This window comes from Drosophila busckii, chromosome 3L (assembly GCF_011750605.1).
Source record: "Drosophila busckii strain San Diego stock center, stock number 13000-0081.31 chromosome 3L, ASM1175060v1, whole genome shotgun sequence".
NCBI classification, from domain to species: Eukaryota; Metazoa; Arthropoda; class Insecta; order Diptera; family Drosophilidae; genus Drosophila; species Drosophila busckii.
In genome coordinates this window covers 17,837,117-17,856,170 of record NC_046606.1, presented here as the reverse complement: position 1 = coordinate 17,856,170, position 19,054 = coordinate 17,837,117, and the positions used below count along the sequence as shown (strand labels likewise).

The following is a 19,054-nucleotide window of genomic DNA, read 5'->3' as shown; positions in this document are numbered from 1 at the left end:
CCCAGCCATAATATCATAATATTTATATTCATGGATTCACAATAAAAAGCAAAATAGTCATAAAGATTTCTGATTTAGAAGAGTAGAAAGTATAACTAGTCAACTTTACGCATTGTTTTAATTCAATTCTTTGATTTTATTTAGTTTAAAACAAGCTTCTGTTAAAAACGCTGGGGCAACTTAATCTAGTTATATATAAGGAAAACAATAACAAAGTGATCACGTGGGTCCATACATATGCTAACTAGACAATATCATACATCTAATATACTACATATATATACAATTATTTACATTTAAGTGATGACCCTTTTAGGGAGGTCAACTGGGTGGCATCTTTTTAAGCGTCTTCTCGTTGGTTGCGCTGTTAGTTGCCTGGCTAGTGCATTTGAGTGGTTACCGAGGCGTTCCACATATCTAGTTGCCAAATTTTGCAGTACGTCTCCAACCATCGGCACTTTTAAATTTTTTTCGATGTCTCTGTTGCGGACATACCACGGGACGCCAGAAATTTTCCTTAGGATCTGCGCTTGGGCTACCCTTATTTTGCTTAAGTTAGACTTAGCAGCTGTGCCATATATTTGCAGCGCGTATCTCCATATAGGGGAAAGAATGGCTTTGTAAATAGTTACCTTGTTATGTAAGGTCAGCTTATTCTGTGGCGTGAGAGCAGCCACTGCATTTTTCTTTGCCTTCGTGCAAACTGCGTGCTTATCATAGTCGTGTGGTCTAAAATTTAGTAGCCTTGTCGAGTATGATACCTAAGTATTTGTGCGATGCCTTGTGCACAAGTTATTTCTGTGCTTGTCTGAGTCCTGGTTGTAAAAGTCACATTTCCGCATTTACTGCTGTTGACTCCTATGTTCCATTTCTTTGCCCAGTTTTCGAAGCTGTATACGTATATTTGTAAAGTTTGCGAAGGCTATGTGGATACAAGTGCTTCTTGTCAATACAGCAGTATCATCAGCGAACGTTGCGATCAGCACGTCTTCTTTGTCAATTCCTGCTATCGCTCTAGCGGTTGGCATATCTGCTGTAAACAAAGTGTATAGCGTAGGACCAAGTACGCTTCCTTGTGGGACATGGACGTTGCAAGGATTCAGCTCCATCAACAACGACTTTGAAGCTCCTGGCCTGCAAGAAGCTGTAAATTAACTGAAACAGTGCTGGAGTCAGCATACCTTTCAGCTTAAAGAGGAGGCCTTCGTGCCACACCCTGTCGAAAGCCTGTTGTATGTCCATGAACACGGCAACTGCATATTGCTTCTCCTCCATTGCACTTAGGGCGAAGTTGACCACTCGATGCAGCTGCTCCGGAGTTCCATGACCTCGCCTAAATCCAAACTGCCATTTTGGAATATTTTGCTTCACCGCTTCAAGCTCTAGGATCCGGTTTAGCATGATTCTTTCCGCCATCTTTCCAAGCGCAGGAAGCAGGCTAATTGGACGGTATCCATCCACTTCGTTGTGGGATTTACCAGGCTTTGGGACCATGGTAATTAAGGCATTCTTCCAGCTCATGGGGAAGTAGCATAGGCGGAGAATACTGTTAAACAGTAATACCAAGAATAGGACAGCTTTCTTGGGTAGGAGCTTTAATGTTCGGTTGTCCAGGCCATCTTCTCCAGGAGCTTTTTTGGTTTTTAGCTTCTTAATGAGCTCCGTAACTTCATCAAATGTTACTGGCTTGGCTGGCAAGCACATTTGAAATGGCTCTTCCATTCGCATTTCCACTGCTCTTCTGACGTCTGGCGTTGTAATTTTTATATTGTTCATGAAGGTCAAGATAGCTTCTTCGACGTCATCAGGACTATTTATCTCTGTATTGAGGTTGATTCTGCTTTCCAATATGGTTTGGAAATCATCAATCGATAAGCCACGTGGAAGAATGGGCTGTCGCTTGGGCTTTACTTGCGGCGCGTGATGTACTGTAGCGACCACTGGCAGATGATCAGAGGACAGGTCATGTTTCAGCTCTACTGTTATATTACTTGCTGGGATGGCATTAACAATATAGAAGTCCAGCGCAGTTGGCCTATTTGAGGTGTTGTATGAGAAGAATGTTGGTTCGCCCGTGGCAATTATTTGGCAGTTACTGTTGGCAATGGCCTCTTGTAAGCGTCGTCCTCGTGGGCACGTGCTTATGTTACCCCACCATGGGTGCATTGCATTAAAATCGCATCCTGCAATAAATTTGTCTCCTAGGTTGGCCAGAACTTGTTCAAAATCGGCCTTGCTCCAAGGCTGGTTGGGTGGCATATATATGGCGTATATGCTAATACAGCCACGATTGGTCTGTATACTAGCACAAGCAGCTTGCATAGACAAGTTTGAGAGGTGTGGCTGTTGCGTATGGATAATACTGTTTCGTACTATGACTGCTGAGCCGCCTTTCGCAGTATCGCTAGGATGGTTGGCATAGTATTGTTCATACCCGGGTAAGTATCCTTTTAGGCCAGGCCGCATATGGGTCTCTGTTATCAGCATTACATCAATATTTTGTGCACTAAGGAAGAGTCTAAGTTCATCTATGTTCTTGACCAGTCCTCGTGCGTTCCATAATCCGATTTTTAGTGGCGGCTCAATCATGAATGTTGGGTCTGTTTAACACTCCCAATCTATAAGCTTATCACAGATACAAATACTTAATTTTTAAATACTTTAAAATATTTTTTCTAATCATTTTCTTACCATCGAAATAATCTATATGTCGATATCTTATATATAATATATATCTTATATTATTTTAGTCATTTAATAATAGTGATGCAGGTTTGATAACTAATAGCACGCAAATAATTAAATGTTGGGATAAACAAACTTAAGAAGATGATTGCCAAAAGGCTTACGAGTTTGCTATTTGTATAGCAAATTAGCACACAAAATTTTAAAGTTAAATAAAATTAGTTTTAAGTTTCGTTCTACAAGGACTATATAGGAGTATATAGGACTATAAGAACTATATAAAGGACACTAAAATTCATTTTGTCAACTTAGCCAATGAGCTCAACTTCGTTGCCCAAGTCATTTTTGATACCCTTTTTGTTTTCTTGGTATATCAGTCATATTATTGTTAACATTGAAAGCTTACGTCACGAAAGAAAAACCTTTTGTATAGGTGAATAAGTTGTTTATTCGATCATTTATTTTCAGCATCGGTCGAGACCATGACCACGTTTTTGTGATTTATCAGATTTCTAGGTTAAATAATGTAGGCTTAAATAGTTTTTTTTTTGTGGAAGAGGGGAGAAAGATAAAAATACAATAAAAGCGCTTTGCCTCGGGTATAGCATAGCACCTACATACTTACATGGTTGCTGTAGCTCTTATACTTGCTGAGATTCAGTTGGTCATACATCCAGACAGACAGACGGGCGGACATATGGACGGAAGAACAGATGGACATAACTATATCCATTCAGCTTGTCTGCTGATCCAGAATAAATGCACTTTTTAGGGACTGCCACGCCTCTTTGTCCCCATTACGTTCATTTGCACAACGTCATAACTTTCTTTTCCATTGTTTACAAAATTGTCAAAGTGTATAAAAACTTTGCCCATTCGCACAATTAAATACTATTGCATACCACATAGGCGCTAGCAAAAAAATTGATTTCTCACAACTTGCAGTAGCCAAAAAACCGCATATTAATTTCAATCTGTGTAGTTTAAAGAAAAGTTAAGGCATGAATTGTGTTAGCCTAACACAAACTGTTATATTTTTGTTATTCATTCTGGTCCTGCACATGCTCCTTATCAGAGATGTAAAAGATTCCAGTTCATTTTTTAATTTAATTCATCTTGAATTAAAATTTTTTGTATTTATTCATTATTGTTTACCAATCTGAATTAAAATTAAATCATTCTTAAAAGAATTATTTTGAAATTGAATTAATTCTTTTTTTGAGTTGAATGCTTATTTTGATTGCATTCCCTTGAATTAAATTCAAATTGAATGCATTATTTGAAGTTCTAGTTCAATGCATTCTGTAGTTTTTCATTCTCATTCAATAAAGGGTTGTGTAGTTTTTGACGTTACTTCACTTTTCAAAGCAGTAATCTAAATAGGCTGTGCGAGCTGACAGAGTTAATATAATATATAATATATAATCTATAATATATACTATATAATATATAATATATAATATATAATATATAATATATAATATATGTATTTCATCATGGGTGCAATGTAAATGCAGAGGAAAGGCAGAAAAACGCAAAGGAGTTAAGTTTTAAGGATGAACACATGAGTTTAAGAGTTGTTTTTATAGTTCATAAGGCAATTGATTATTATTAATATGCAAATCAAATGAAAGACTTTACGGCGCATCCTTGGTGCAGTCCGGCTTGCCATTAGGCAACTTGCACTCTTTTACACAGATTTCCTCGGCATTGGTGGTGCAGAACAAGCCGGCCGGACAAGTGCTGATCTCTTTCTGCATCTTCGTGCCGTCGCACATTTGGAAAGTTGTCCTGCTGGTGCAAACAAACATGCTCTTAGCCGAGCAGCTGGGGCAATCTTGCTGCTCATCACACACGGTTTCCACATCGCTACCCCCCTCGAAGCAGAAGGCGCCCATCAGGCTCGTGCACACTTTACCGTCGCCGCAGTAGAGCGCATTGCCTGGCAAGGTCGCTTGATTAACGCAAACCTTGAAATGGGTTTGGTTCACGCAGGCAACGCCATTCTCCATGCAGTTGCCGCACATTTGCGACAAAGCGATGCCAAGCAAGGCGCTCAAAGTGAAGCTGAGAAGCTGTGAAGATTTCAAAAGTCAAAAGACTTGAGCCTTATAGTTCGACTGGCTTGCTATGCTTACCAAAGTTTTGGACATGTTGTTAGAAACTTTCGGTTAGACTGTTGCTTTAAGCCCACTTGTTGCCAACTTTTATAGCGATTGCAAGCTGCGTAATGTTTGCTCACAAGCAGATAAGACACATTACTAATATAATTTTATGCTGGGCTTTGAGTTAAACAAACAAGCTTACAATTAGATGCAGCACAGTAGCAACAGCAAGTTTATGAATTTAGCATTGAGAGATAAAAGCACAAGCTGTGGCACTCATAAAGATAAAGCCCACAGACAGCATTTATAAAGCTGGCTAGACCCATGCATTCATTTCAATTCCAAACCAAAGATGTACAAGTTTTCACCTTTCAAGCCACTGGGCTGCGTAGCTCTGCTGGCAACCCTACTGCTGGCACTCGCACCCACTGCGGTGGAGTCTGTGTGCAACCAATGCTATGGCAACCACGCCTGCATAAGCAACACCACCTTCCAGCTGTGCATTGATGGTAAGTGTTGTTGTCAGACGACTGAGCAGAGAAGGGAATTTTCAAATTCAAATGAAATTGTTCAGGTGATCGCAAGACGGAGTACACCTTTGAGTGTCCGGAGTCTAAGCCCATTTGCTCACGATTTGGCGACATCTGCAAGGATCCGAGTATGAACCCCGAGCCCGGCTGTGGCGATACCTCCAACTGTGACGTGTGCACCAAAGATGGCGGCTTATCCTGCACCTCGCTTACAGACTTTGGCGTTTGCATGGGCGGTAAGCTGTTGCCGGGCCGCAGTTCCTGCGACGAGGGCTGGTACTGCAGCAGCACAGGCGCTGCCGAAGGCAAGCCTTGTGTGGTGGCTTGTGACCCATCTGAGGTGGATGTCTGTGATAAAGTTTCCGAGGAGCCTAGCTCAACAACAACTGCAAGCCCTACCACAGAGACCACAGATATCCCTACAACGGAGCCAAACACCAGCAGCAGCAGCAGCAGTAGCAGCAGCAGCAGTAGCAGCAGTAGCAGTAGCAGCAGCGCCGTTACGGACTCTAGCCCAGATTCGAGCACGAACCCAGTCACTTCACCAGTTACCACCTCAACGGAGACCACAGTTACCACTGAACCGACTGAGCCGACTCCAGCGGCCTTCAATCCCAATACTTACTGTGGTGGCATTCAGCGCGCCGGTCGTTTTGCCATGCCCAATGACACTGTCTGCAATAGGTATTTGACAATTAGAGCAGCATTCATTAACATTTCTTAATTAAATGAACTTTCCTTCTGCCCCACAGCTTTGTCCTATGCAGCTTCAGAGCAAGCGCCTGGACTGGCGTTGTCCGCCAATGTGCAGCTGACAAACCGTTCTTCAATGCTGCTGCCAATATAAATACTTGTAGCACCATCCGACCCACGGCTGCTGGCTGTGTTTAAGAGTTTATTTAAAATATATTAAATATATGGCAATTATTGAAAATTTAATAAAGATTACTTAACATAATTTGTGCGCCTTTCAATCACTTCATTTAGAAAAAATATCTCATCTTTCAAAGAAGGAATATTCAAGTAGTCATCGTACTTTTAGTAAGTTTTAAAAATGTTCTTTTACACATTCTGTAATCTACATAAACAACCGTGATGATATATGGGCATATGATATTTAACTTTCTTTTAATCAAGCAAATTCACATTTAAAGCAAATTACGTCACATGTTAAATTTGTCTCAAGGTCGAAAGAAAAGTTAAGCCAAGATAAAACCAATTAGGCCTAAAAAATATAACTAATAAAAAAAAAACAACTAAATCAACAACGTCGCAGTGTTTACAACTTAGCTGGAAAAGATAGAAATATTTTTGGCAGAACAGTGCCAAAAGAAACAGCTCTGAAGCAAGATGTGCTACAAAATTCAAAGCCGTATGCAGTGGGTGTGCGTGGTGAGCTAATCAAAATATTATAAGCATATGTGAACTATAATTAATCAATGATTATGACAGCTAATGCTATTTTGTTTGGCTGGACACACAGCTTGGGCAGCTTGTAATGTTTGCCAAACAAATCAAGTAGCCTGCATGAACTCGACCTCGTTCTATTTGTGCTTTGGTGGTAAGTTTATTCTAAGTTAGTTGCTAAAATGGGTTGAGATTATTTAAGAGGCAATCCTTAGAGGGCACACCCAACACTGATAATTTATATAGTTGCCTGGCTGGCTTTCAGTGCAGTGATCGTGCTGCCATCTGCATACAAAAGAACGCTCAAGTGCCGCCGAGTTGTGGCGACACCTCGAAGTGCGGCCAGTGCAGCGCCCATCGGAACTTCAAGTTTGCCTGCCATAGTCGTGGAATATTTCAGATGTGCGTGGGTGCTGCGCAGCCGACGGGTGTCTATGGCGAATGCCCCGCGGGCAAGGTGTGCGACGCCAATAGCGATGAGGTCTGCGTGCCTGAAGTTCCAGGACAAGTCCCAAACTCCATGTAACGTTATAATGATCAAGTAAGACAACGACCCCCAGTGAGCCTACCACAGATAGTTCAACGGACAGTAGTACGGAGAGCACCACTAAAGCCCCACCCCTAACGCCGCAGGAGCTTTGTCGGCAGCACGGTAAATCAGGACTCTATGAAACTTCGCCACGTGATCCCTCTTGCAAACGGTAGATATTTTAATGCATTCTGTTCCACCTTTGCTGTATTTAATTTGCTTTTGCAGTTACGTTAATTGTTACTTTGGCAAAATTAAACTAATCGCAGATGATGCTGTGTGTGATATCAATGCTTACTTCAAGGCAGATGAACAGGCCTGTACTTATATCAAGCCGAGCAACTGTCTTTAGAAATCCACCCGATTGTCAAATGTTAATTAAAATTATTCCTTAAATTATCTGTTTGATATATTTGGTTATTAAGCGGTTGGTATTAAGCAAATAATTTGTTGAATTGAATAATAATTAAAAAAAATTTTAATCAATATGTGTCATTTAAGAGCAGTAGAGTTGCTATTTAACAAAAAAGTTTCCCAATTAAAAAAATTTGCAGAATTTTTGGAAAATGTGAAATAATACAAAAATCGTAAAATAAATAATCAAAGCTTAAATAATTAAGAAAATTTCGTTATTTTTATTTATAAACGTGACTTTTTTATAAGAACGTGTCACATTTTAGACTCGTTACAAATGTTCAAACAGTTATATTAATTTATACTCCAAAAAGTGTAAATGTATTTGATCAGGCTGACGACCTGAGTTGCCCATAAGCTAGAGACACCAGAATTGATAAATACCTCCGTGTATATCCAACGCAAATCGGGTTATTTGAAATTTTATATTTGCCTCCTCTTCGCCCGAATATTAAGAGCATTCTTCTCAGATTCTTAACCTTCGCTACAGGTCATAGGCATATTTTGATGCTGTTATTTTATCTTGATTGGATAAAAAGCACAAACGTTTTTAAGGTAATTATATGTGACGAAAAGCAAACAATTCATCTCAATTTCTACTTGAACAATTTTTTTTTAAATTTTTAAACTGTGTTGTTTTTGAAGTAACTAAAAGTTTACGTAATCAACTATGTATAAATAAATATTTATACATACATTTTTGAATTTTCATGAGGGAATCTAGGAAAATTCCATTGTCTCTGAATAAAAAATACTTTTACGAAGTGGTTTAAAATCTAAAATATTCACTAAAAATCGATGAATAATGTAGCCTCGTGCGAAGGGTTTATTTTATTCCTTTGCTTACCAAAAAGTATTTCTCTTGCTTACTTTCAACCCAATCCCAATTATTCAAAATGAAAACTTAATATTCGTTGAGGTTTATTCTTAAATGCAATTTACTTTTAATCTAGCTGTAGCTCTACACCATTAAGACTCAAGCTAGCAATGCTCGCCGAGCAAGTGGCTGGCAATGCGGGAACGCATCTTTTCATGGCGCTGTTGTAGTAGGTGCTGCCTGGACAGGTGTACATCTGGCCCAGCCACTCGCCATCGAGCAGAAAGCAGTAGACATACTGGCGACAGGTAGTTGATGGGTTGGTGCCCACAGGATAGGTGTCCTGTGACTGCATTGCGGCACACCAGGCAGCGGGATTGTCCACAGTGGGTGCTGGTGTGGTGCTGGTGGTGGTGCTGGGGTGATACGAGCAAGTCTCCGGCATGCTGGTCACACACAAGTTGGCACGGGCATCGAAAAAGGTGCTGCCCGGGCAGGTGTAGCGCTGACCCAGCCATTGGTCATTAAGCAGACGACAGTGTATGTACTGGCGACAAGTGGAGGCGGCATCAGGGCCCACGGCAAAGCGTCCCTGCTGCTGCACAGCGGCGCAATAAGCAGTGGGGTCGCCTTGTGGTGAGGGTGTCGTGGGCGCAGCTGTGGTTGTGCTGGTGGTGGTGGTGGTGGTGGTGTCGTCTGCATAGGAGCAAGTGGGTGCAACCGCAGTTGCCAGTCTACAAATCTGTGTGCTGTTGTTGTTGTTGCAGACATAGCCCTCCGCACAAGTGCCTCGTGAATTTTGTGGCATGTCTGTGCCTAGGCAAAGTGAAAAGCTCGTTGTATCCGTGCAGGCAAAGGTTCGGCTTGCATCACACTTGTTGCACTGCTGGCAGTCAGCTTGCCCACTCGCACTTATTGCGGGCCTACACAGCACGCCCTGCCTGCCACTCACACACACATAGCCCGCCGGACAGTCGTAGGGCCGTAGCGTGGGCAAATTGTTGGCATCGCATGCCTGTACCTGGTTCATCGAGTAGCAGGCCATGCTGTTGACAGAATTGCACACGTTGCAAGTGCCAACAGTGTGCCCCACCCAACTGCCGAGCAACAGCAGCAGCAATCCCAAAACTTTTCTTGCGGTCCACATTTTTAGTTTACATCAAGTCCCCGGTCTTGAAAGTTATTTATTAAAACTTTTTGGTAGCGCTGTGGCTTAAATAACTTCTTTGGGAGGCTAGCTTAATGACAGGAGCCACTAATCTTTTATTTTACGACTTCAATTTAGATATTCATAGATAAGATGACCTTGTTTGTTCATATTTCCGGTTAAGCTAGAGTAATTTGTTTTTTAAAATGATAAAAAGCAGAAGAAGTTGGAATTGCTTTAAGAAAGCAAATAATCTAGCTGACCTAGATATATTCTATAAAAATACTAAACTGTCATTAGATGCAATACAATATACATACATGTATATAAGAGATCTTGTCCTTTTGTATGTGGAAGAAAACTTTGTAGAAGAGCTCATCGTCCGAGGAAGAGTCTTCGAAATGAAAAAGAAGAGTATCAAGACAAAAGAGCGCAGAAAAGTGTGGCGCACTTAACTATTTGATACTCTTTGAGTAGAGTATTGACGCAGCGCTGCTTGCTGTCAATATGGAAAATTGATATATGAATATATCCGAAGTAATTTATACTTTAATGTGTATGTGGTATGAATTTGACGTGAGACCATATGCTGAAAAAGTTTTTCGAGCACTGAGCACAAACAACAACCACAACCACATCATCATGTCAGTAGCTTTAATAGCTTTTGTTCTTGTTGCTCATACAGGCATAAGGGCCGACGTACTGGCGAACACAGCTCAATCGACTTAGCTTGTCTTGCTAATAAGGAGGAGTTAAACCATAATTTATTTATAGAATCTATGATAAGTACTTTAATTTTTAAATAGTTATCGATCTTAGGCCCTATTTCTTATAAATTGCTGGCAAACTAATGTACTTTTTGCTTGCTTAAAATTATTAACAAATAAATGTACTATGTGCAACGCTTTATTATCTTGAAATTAAAGATGTAAAGTTTTAAGGTCTTAAGATTCTACTTTCCATTAGACTTGCCCGTCAGATTAGGGAGTACCCTAATAAGTATATTAGCTGCACTTAATAATGCCTCTATGTTATCTATACTTATGCTGGCAGAGAATTGCGAATGCGTTCATAGGTCCTGGAAAGGACTCCCTCACTGCCAGGCTACTGTACTAATCAGGTAAACATTTGTCTATAGGCAGTTACTGTTTGAGTGTGACTTAGGAGCCTCTTGTCTCTCGCCTACGGAAATTTACTTTATGTTAGGCTTATGCATGCGATAAGTTCAATCCAAACATTTGATTCTTATTCAATGCCGCCGCTGCTATTCTGATTCGGATAAACTAATTGGCATTGGTGCGAAAAACTTATTTCTTTAGCATGTAAAAATATTTGTTTAACAAAGTTTGACCTTTCATTCTATCAAAATAACAAGTCTTTCTTTGATAAGTTATCATTGATAAGGAATGATAAGTAATTTAATTTGTTAGATTACACTGCTTAGTCTTTTAATTTATATTAGCCTCTTAGTAGTAGTTTTTTTTTTGGTAAATGTTTGGTCATAGATACCCGACCGTACCACTGGTAGAAACTGTCGCTTGGTCAATTGAAACTTGTATATGTATACATCAATGCAGACAAAAGATAGTCCTGAATAACATACATACAACGATTCGAACAATATTTAGTAAATTTCCATTGTCAAGCTTGAAACTGTTGACTTTTTATACACTTTGTCATTGTGATCCAAAATGGAAAAGGGTATCATGCAGTTATGCAAATGAAGAACGCCGAAAAAGGCGTGACAGACCCAATGGATTATATATATTCTTGATCAGCAAGACGATATGGCCAGGTCCGTCTGAATGTATGCCCAACAAGATCTCAGAGTCTATAAGATTGGTTATGTATACAAAATATTGAATTTTTTTAGGTTCCTCCCCTCTCCACCCAAGTAAAAATATAAACGAAAAATCTGAAATACACAAGATTTATCAAATTTTCAGAATGTTCGGAAAAATAACTTAGAATTTATTAATATTTAAATTTTCCAAATACACGGCGGGTAGCGCTACAGCGAAAAAGTGCTGCGATGCTCTAGTCAAAGTGTATGAAAATGTTTGCAGTGCCAAATTTTAATGCGTGCTACCTTTATGATCCACACGTGGTGACAATCTTAAACACTTATGATAAAATTATTTTCTGAAAATATGTAATAATCTTAAGCTTTTAACTTTTTATGGCTAATGCCGCCTCATAAATGTTACAGCGAATGAAGATAACTTTCTAAAGGTTTTATGATTGTAATAGTCCAATTTTTGATAAGTTACAAAACAAATGCATCAGCTTTCTATATATTGCCATGCAGCTTGCTGATGAGCTACAGTTGAAGTTACGAAGATGTCGCGCTTAGTATTTGGATTACTTGCAATTGCAACTTTGCTGGTGTTTGGTTTTTGTCAGGAGTGCAATATTTGTAATGCTGAAAACGGCGTAGCCTGTGTATCCAACACAGCATTCAAGATGTGCAATGTTAGTAATTCACCAATCGGAGATTCATATAACTGTCCTACTGATTCTAAATGCACCGGTTCAAGAAGAATTTGCGACACTGGTGCGACTCTTAAAGGTGCCTGCGAAAGTTGTGACATATGCTCCAGTGAAGCAGTGTTTAAATGTACGAGCAAGAACCAATTTGCTTTATGCGTGGATCCTGACAGTACAATAAAATACGAATGTGCGGGTTCCTATGTATGCAACATAGAGAATCAAAAAATATGCGGCGACCCGTCAGAATTACCTCCAACGTGTGGAGAGGATACAACACCAACAGTACCAACAAATATGACTGCCGATGAGTACTGTGGATTGACTAAACAACCTGGACGCTTTCCTAGGGGCGCGGACAAGGACACTACATGCCATCAGTGAGTAAAGAACTCTTTGAAGTGGACGGAAGAAGCGGTAATAATAATTATATTTGCAGATATATATACTGCTATCAAAGAAGCGACATTTGGTATGGCAATGCATATGTTTGCCCAGGCACACTCTATTTCAACCCCGTCCTCAAACATTGCCATAAGGATCTGCCTTCCACCTGCACGAGCACCATTCGGAATCTGGCCGTAAAAGGACGTATTTTGCTATAGAAATCTTGCAAAAAATTCTTGCAGTGTATATAACTGCCGAGCTATACTTATATAGCTCAGGCGACCAACATTATGTTTATTTTGAAATTGTAATTGAATTCAGAGACAAAGATTTAAATTTTTATATTGTTTCTTTATTTTTATTTTAACAAGTCCTTTTATATTTGTTCTTAATAAATTTGGAAAAAAGAAAAATTTCTGTTATCAATACAGACCATCAGATTTTATTACTCAACGATGCATTTTAATTTCATCTGATTGAGTTTTTGGGTTTTTCTCAATCTTCGCAACGAATGCTGGTTTAACACTCCTAATATATAAACTTATCAAAATTAAAAGAAAAAAAATTAGTTTTTTAATACTTTGTTAATTTATGGTAAATAATATTTATAATCATTTTCTGTTACTGTCGACTGTTTATAGTTGAGAATAAAAAAAAACAAATAAAATAAAGAATAAACATTGCTTGTTAAAAGGTATTATGAAAATATTTAATAATCTTAAGCGTGGATGTAAGGCTATATGATGAAGCAAGTCAAAAGTGGAAAGTGGTAAAAATATTTCTAATGAAAAATTGCGAAACCAAAAATGATTAAGTTTGAATTTTAAATTTATTTTCTAATAAAAACTTAGCAAACTGCCTCCGAAATTACATCCTGGCTATGGCCATGATCTTAAACCTTTAACTTTATTACCCTTCTATGTCAACTGCAGATACAGCCTCATAAATGTAACGAGCGAATGAAGCTTACTTTCCAAAGGTTTTATAATTATGAGAGTCAACTTTTGATTAGATAAAAAGCAAGTGCATCAGCTGGCTATAAACGGACATGCAGCTGCTTGTGAGCTTCACTTGCAGTTAACAAGATGTCGCGCTTAGTGCTTGGATTACTTGCAATTGTAGCTTTGCTGGTGTCTACTTATTGTCAGGAGTGCAATACTTGTAATCCTAACGGCGTAGCCTGTGTATCCAACACAGAGTTTAAGATTTGCTCTAGCAATTTACCAGTTGGAGACACATACCCATGTCCCAACTTCTATAAGTGCACGGGAGGCAATGTCGTTTGTGAGGCTGCAAGTATTGGTGCTTGCTCTGACTGCGAACTTTGCAATGCTAACAAGACAATTGCATGTCTAAGTGCTACTGTTTTTGCTGTATGCATCAGTGATGTTCCAGATAATACTATAACAGGCGACTGTGCTCCTAATTATGTGTGCAATAGGGACAATCCGAAAATATGCGGGAAAGCGGTCTGAGGGCTTCCCAGCAACGTGTGCCACAGCAACAACCACAACAACAACAACAACATCGACAACAAGCAGCTCTAATCCCGCAGATGGTGGATGTGGATTGATTCAAAAAGAAGGCGCCTTTCCTCGTGGCAACGATCCGAAAACAACATGCAGACAGTTAACGAATATAACTCTATACTCAATACTCAAAACTAATGATTACTTTTGCAGATACATAGTTTGCAGCCAAAGGAACAATGTGTGGTATGGTGACATATTTTATTGTCCAGGCAACACCTATTTCGACAGCACCAGTAGTCGTTGTGTTCAGGACGTGCCTGCCACCTGCTCGAGTAGAATATTGAATCTGGCAATACGAGGACGCATTTTGCCATAAAAATAATATATGCTTATAAATATATATAGCTTAACCTTGATTATTCTTCAACCTTGTGAGATCTATTGAAACACAATAAACCCCTTATTTTGAGTGTTCAATTAATTTTTTTGTAACATGATTTTGCAATTTAAAAAATGTTCTATGCAAATACAATATACATAATTGTGATGCATACTTTTAGGCTGATGATTTGTTTTAATCTTTGAAGGGCACATTTATTAGCTTTATGGTGCTACGAAAGGGGTCTACGTTATCAACCAATTAAACTATCAATGTCAAGATGCAGTTAGATCTTCCAAAGCTTTTTATGATTATAACATCCACGCTTATTGCTGATGAGATAAAATCAAGAACAAAAATAAGACGTTCACTGCAGTTGCAGTTGCATTCGTTGGCAAGATGCTGCGTCTAGTGTTAGCATTGTTTGCAATTGCAGAGTTCCTTAGTCCTGCAAGCGCGCAGATTAGTCAATGCAACGCGTGTAATATTAACAACAACATAGCCTGTGTATCCAACACTGAATTTCGCTTCTGCGGCGCCAATAATTTGCCAGGCACTGGCCCAACCTTCACTTGTCCCACGGGCTCACTCTGTACCGGCAACACAGCTGTATGCGAAGCTGGAGCGAGTGTTGTAGGTGCTTGCGCGGCTTGCCAGCAGTGCAATTCTCAAAAGTTCGTCGCATGCTTAGGCGTGCGCACATACGCGTTGTGCTTGGGTGCCAGCACCCCGGACCTGACCATAACAGGCAGCTGTGCTCCCAACTATGTCTGCAACAGGGATAATCCCAATATATGCGGCTTGGCGTCACAAGGCTCACAAGCTACTTGCGGACTGGCCGATGATGAACTGTATTCAAGCACAACAGAGAGCACGCCAGAGAATTTCAATGCCACACTCTATTGTCAAAGGATGCAGCGCGCAGGACGCTTTCCCCGTGGCACCAATATCAATACAACATGCAGACAGTAAGTGCAAACAAGTTTCTAACGCAACGCGCTGCTTTTACGTCATTTCTATTTTTGCAGGTTTGTGCTCTGCTTTTATAGAAGCAACGAATTGCGGGGCAGCGTCTACGACTGTCCAGGCCAGACGTACTTCAATGCCACAAGCGCTCTTTGCGTCACGGGCATACCTGCCACATGCACCGTTGGTATACAGTACCTTGCCATACAAGGACTAATCTTGCCTGAAAATTAAAAACAAAATATTCAGCTCAATTCAAATTCAAATTTTGTCAAGCAATGCATTTGAGAAAGAAAAGAATTCAAATAAATTCCAAACATTTTTTCAGAAACCATTAAAAAATATACACATATTCAAAATATAAAATATACCAATCGCCAGCCTTATATTAACTTAATACAATATACACTCACGAATTCAAAATATTTGATATTAGCATCTATTTTGTAAATTCATAAGTCTGCTCGAAAAATAAAAGCAATTTATTCAGCACAAAATGAAAATAAATACAGACAAAAACATAAAACAAACAAAAACATGCATAAAAAAATCGTCTAGAGTCGTAACTATAAATATAGACTCTGTGTGGTGGGCCGACGTTGTCAACAAGTTTCAGGCCCAAATATTAAATTTAGCATATATAATATTCTTTTTTCTTCAATGCATAGTTTGCGGTGAGCCACAAAACTACAAGAGAGCAAAAAAAAAAAGTTGGCCTAAGGGGCGTGCACTTTGCCAGCTACCCCCATCCCCATCAACTTAGCCTCAAATCAATTGAATTGTATATTGTGCACGGAGCTCTGTGGCACCAACTACTACAACTGCACTACTCTATTATATATGAATTGGGTTTTGGCGTTTTTGAGGCGTGTGAAATCGAAACCATTGAAATTGAAAACACACGCGATGAAAACTTTTGTGGCTTAGCCTTGGGGACCTCGATTGGTTTGAATTGCATTTCATAGCGTCGGCAGCAACTGATGATTGTGATGATGATGATGGTTGTTGGCCCTGGCACAACTTTTTGTGGCCCAAGCGGCTACGTAACTGACCCACATCAATGATAGAGAGAGAGAGAGGCGGAGAGCGCGCAACAAGCAGCGTGTGAGAATACAGACAGAGAGACAGAGAAGAGAACGATATGCTGACATGAAAATGTCTGCAAAAGATTTGTGTGGCATGTGGTCTAAAATAAAATAGAGCGTCATGGACTGACAAAAAGAAAAAAGCGCACATTTCATAATTTTCCGCGAGCAATCCCAAAAGTTTTTGTTTTTTATAACTTAACTTAAAATAATAAAAAGCAGCTTAAAGAGTTATGGTTGTCAAGTAAAAATTCATGACTTTAAATTTTAATTTCTGACTAAAGTCCATAGCGCCCATATCCAGCATTTCAGTCCAATCTAAGCATCATATCTCTGCTGTGGCTTTGCGAGCTGCACTCAACGAAGCTGAAGTAATTAATTAGTATTTCAACTAGTAACAGCTGCCAGTACAATGCTTGGAGCATACATGTCATACCAGCAGAAACAGCAGAAGAAGTCCTTTTAATAAAATTAGGAGCTTTTTTGTTAGCAATTAGCGAAAGTTGATTAAGCTTTTATAAAAACACAGAGCATAAGCTTAAGATGCACTGAAATGCAGACAAACTGAAATTAAATACAAATAAATAAAGTTTGAATTTATAATTAATTTGCAAAATCATTTGAAAGATCAAAAATAATTTGGAAACAATTAGGGTGTTCACTAAGTGTTGCATCGTTGTAAAATAGATTGATTGCCACACAGTTGATGTGAGCACCCCATTTTGTAAGGTGTAGGCGAAAAACTGTTGCAAAGTTCAACTTGCCAGCTGTTCGACTAATTTGAGTTTGTTACTGTGAGATTAAAGATGCCTTTTAATAGTGTGAATGCGTCCATTTTGGAATGGGCGAGCAGTTCATGATAGTTACTTATTTATTTACAAGATTAATTATTATACAAACTAATATAATAACTAAAAGTGGTGAGTGCTAGCTACTAAGGCCATCGACTCTACAGTTAACTAAATGCTGCGATGCGAGTTGCTAAGTTGTGGGCAGGTATCCAAAATGTGTTGCGTTGATAGTTCTCCTCCGAATTTGGGGCAACTGTGTCTGGGTTTGCCTTTTAGCAGGTGCTCATGGGTTACAGTGGTATGCCTGGTTCTGAGCCGGGTCATCATGATAGTAATTTAATAATTGAAAGCAAAAGGCTGTCTATTTATGATCTAATGTTTGCATTAGAGAAACTCACAAATTTTAATTTATTCTATTAACTATTACTATTTTATTAATTTCAATTTTTATCTTTTTCACCAAATTTCATGCGGCATACTCAAGTGGCATGGTCTCACTCAGGATCGTTTCTATGCTTTCATATTGCCGGAAAATATATACATAGCTAAGTTGGGTTTGATTTGACGGTTGAATCTTCTATTAAAGAACTAAATAACACAAAAAATACCAAACATTTTAGTATTTCTACGAGTTTTACAACACTGGTTTGCCGGGCATGTGTGCAAAGATGTCAAATTAACTGATACTGAAAATCTGAAAGCTTACATAAAATATACGTTTAAAGAAAAAATCTATAATCAAATTATGGAGTGGTATGAAATTGAAGTGGAGAACAGCCGCATTTTCAGATGTTCCAAACGCATCAGGAACACCTGAAGGACACCACCGCATCCTATACTTAAGCATCGCTCTCTAGGGCCACCACATTTTCGGAGCGTGTAAGTCAATGGAGCGCTTCGTTCATCGAACCATAGAGCAGGGGAAGTGATCAGGAAGATCAGGTCATCGAGGTCGATGATGTGATGAATCCGATGAAATTATTGACGAAATCGAACAACAACCTGTTATTTGCACAGACAGTCCCACTTCGACTCCCAGTCCCAATGCCGATTACTAGTCCCCCATTGACAGTGCTCCACACAACTCCACAGATCTGTACTAAGTATCCGACTGTCATACATGTACATGTCAATAAATTTACCGAATTTTCTTCATAAAATGAGATATTTATTCACTTTCATTTTGTTCAAAAATGAAATCATTAATTTGTGAATGTGTATGGAACATGCAGATGGATGCGTGAGTGACAATCCGTCCGTCTGTATGAGCAACAAGAGCTTGGAGACCATAAGAGCTAGAGCATTTAAAATTGATATGTAAGCTTAGCACAGCAATTCGCTTATCCCTACATCAAAAACTTCGACTTACGCACATAAAATTTAACGGAAAAAGCTTAATTATGATTTTGATTGATGCCTAAAGTCTCAGATTGCTTGAATATATGTCTGCAGTTATTCACATTTAAATTTACCATTTAGACAGCTAGGTGGGCTTTCTGACAAACGTCGCTGCTAAAAAGGCGATGGCGCAGTCAAAGTATATGCGAAAATTGGCAGCGCCAAATCCATCTTGCTTATGGTGTAACCTTCAATTTATCTACAATTTAAAGAGTTGTTCATACTGCAATCCAGGATTTAAGTTATGAAAGTCACAATGCAAAAGACAAGGATATGCGCATCATGAATGTATTATAAGTGCTCTCCTGCTAACCTTATTTCAGCACAGAAAAATATAAATAAATGTTGAATGTATGTAAAATGAGGGCAACTGCAGACAGAAGCAGCAGCAGCAGCAGCAATTACCCGCTGTTTAGCATATGCGTGGGCGTGGGCGTGGGCGAGGGGCTAGAAAG

General features: G+C 39.3%; 6 protein-coding genes across 6 annotated transcripts; 4 read left to right on the top strand and 2 right to left on the bottom strand.

Annotated features, from left to right (window-relative positions):
* Positions 1-4,228: 4,228 nt before the first annotated feature.
* On the bottom strand, positions 4,229-4,866 carry LOC108598592 (CG13311). The gene is made up of 2 exons (XM_017985285.2): positions 4,824-4,866; positions 4,229-4,760 (listed from the first exon to the last, which is right to left on the bottom strand). Exons 1-2 carry the CDS (start codon positions 4,836-4,838, stop codon positions 4,323-4,325), a joined length of 453 nt encoding a protein of 150 aa, XP_017840774.2. The 5' UTR covers positions 4,839-4,866; the 3' UTR covers positions 4,229-4,322.
* Positions 4,867-5,135: 269 nt separating this feature from the next.
* Positions 5,136-6,249, top strand: LOC108598593 (cell wall integrity and stress response component 1). Its single transcript, XM_017985286.2, has 3 exons — positions 5,136-5,299; positions 5,365-6,004; positions 6,073-6,249. Exons 1-3 carry the CDS (start codon positions 5,143-5,145, stop codon positions 6,209-6,211), a joined length of 936 nt encoding a protein of 311 aa, XP_017840775.2. The 5' UTR covers positions 5,136-5,142; the 3' UTR covers positions 6,212-6,249.
* Positions 6,250-6,664: 415 nt separating this feature from the next.
* Positions 6,665-7,253, top strand: LOC117134800. Its single transcript, XM_033293718.1, has 3 exons — positions 6,665-6,712; positions 6,773-6,881; positions 6,943-7,253. The coding sequence occupies exons 1-3, from the start codon at positions 6,671-6,673 to the stop codon at positions 7,251-7,253; spliced, it is 462 nt and encodes a 153-aa protein (XP_033149609.1). The 5' UTR covers positions 6,665-6,670.
* Positions 7,254-8,614: 1,361 nt separating this feature from the next.
* On the bottom strand, positions 8,615-9,634 carry LOC108598263 (CG32284). The gene has a single exon (XM_017984879.2). It carries the CDS (start codon positions 9,632-9,634, stop codon positions 8,615-8,617), a length of 1,020 nt encoding a protein of 339 aa, XP_017840368.2.
* Positions 9,635-11,974: 2,340 nt separating this feature from the next.
* On the top strand, positions 11,975-12,505 carry LOC117134799. Its single transcript, XM_033293717.1, has one exon. The coding sequence runs from the start codon at positions 11,975-11,977 to the stop codon at positions 12,503-12,505; it is 531 nt and encodes a 176-aa protein (XP_033149608.1).
* Positions 12,506-14,736: 2,231 nt separating this feature from the next.
* On the top strand, positions 14,737-15,665 carry LOC108599080 (CG13308). The gene is made up of 2 exons (XM_017985867.2): positions 14,737-15,327; positions 15,388-15,665. Exons 1-2 carry the CDS (start codon positions 14,759-14,761, stop codon positions 15,557-15,559), a joined length of 741 nt encoding a protein of 246 aa, XP_017841356.1. The 5' UTR covers positions 14,737-14,758; the 3' UTR covers positions 15,560-15,665.
* Positions 15,666-19,054: the final 3,389 nt, after the last annotated feature.

Coding starts and splice junctions, on each gene's coding strand:
- LOC108598593 (XM_017985286.2), top strand. CDS start 5,143: ATGTACAAGTTTTCACCTTTCAAGCCACTGGGCTGCGTAGCTCTGCTG. Junction 5,300..5,364: donor CTTCCAGCTGTGCATTGATG/GTAAGTGTTGTT, acceptor GAAATTGTTCAG/GTGATCGCAAGACGGAGTAC. Junction 6,005..6,072: donor AATGACACTGTCTGCAATAG/GTATTTGACAAT, acceptor TCTGCCCCACAG/CTTTGTCCTATGCAGCTTCA.
- LOC117134800 (XM_033293718.1), top strand. CDS start 6,671: ATGTGCTACAAAATTCAAAGCCGTATGCAGTGGGTGTGCGTG. Junction 6,713..6,772: donor GTATGCAGTGGGTGTGCGTG/GTGAGCTAATCA, acceptor TGATTATGACAG/CTAATGCTATTTTGTTTGGC. Junction 6,882..6,942: donor GTTCTATTTGTGCTTTGGTG/GTAAGTTTATTC, acceptor GGCAATCCTTAG/AGGGCACACCCAACACTGAT.
- LOC117134799 (XM_033293717.1), top strand. CDS start 11,975: ATGTCGCGCTTAGTATTTGGATTACTTGCAATTGCAACTTTGCTGGTG.
- LOC108598263 (XM_017984879.2), bottom strand. CDS start 9,634: ATGTGGACCGCAAGAAAAGTTTTGGGATTGCTGCTGCTGTTGCTCGGC.
- LOC108599080 (XM_017985867.2), top strand. CDS start 14,759: ATGCTGCGTCTAGTGTTAGCATTGTTTGCAATTGCAGAGTTCCTTAGT. Junction 15,328..15,387: donor ATCAATACAACATGCAGACA/GTAAGTGCAAAC, acceptor CTATTTTTGCAG/GTTTGTGCTCTGCTTTTATA.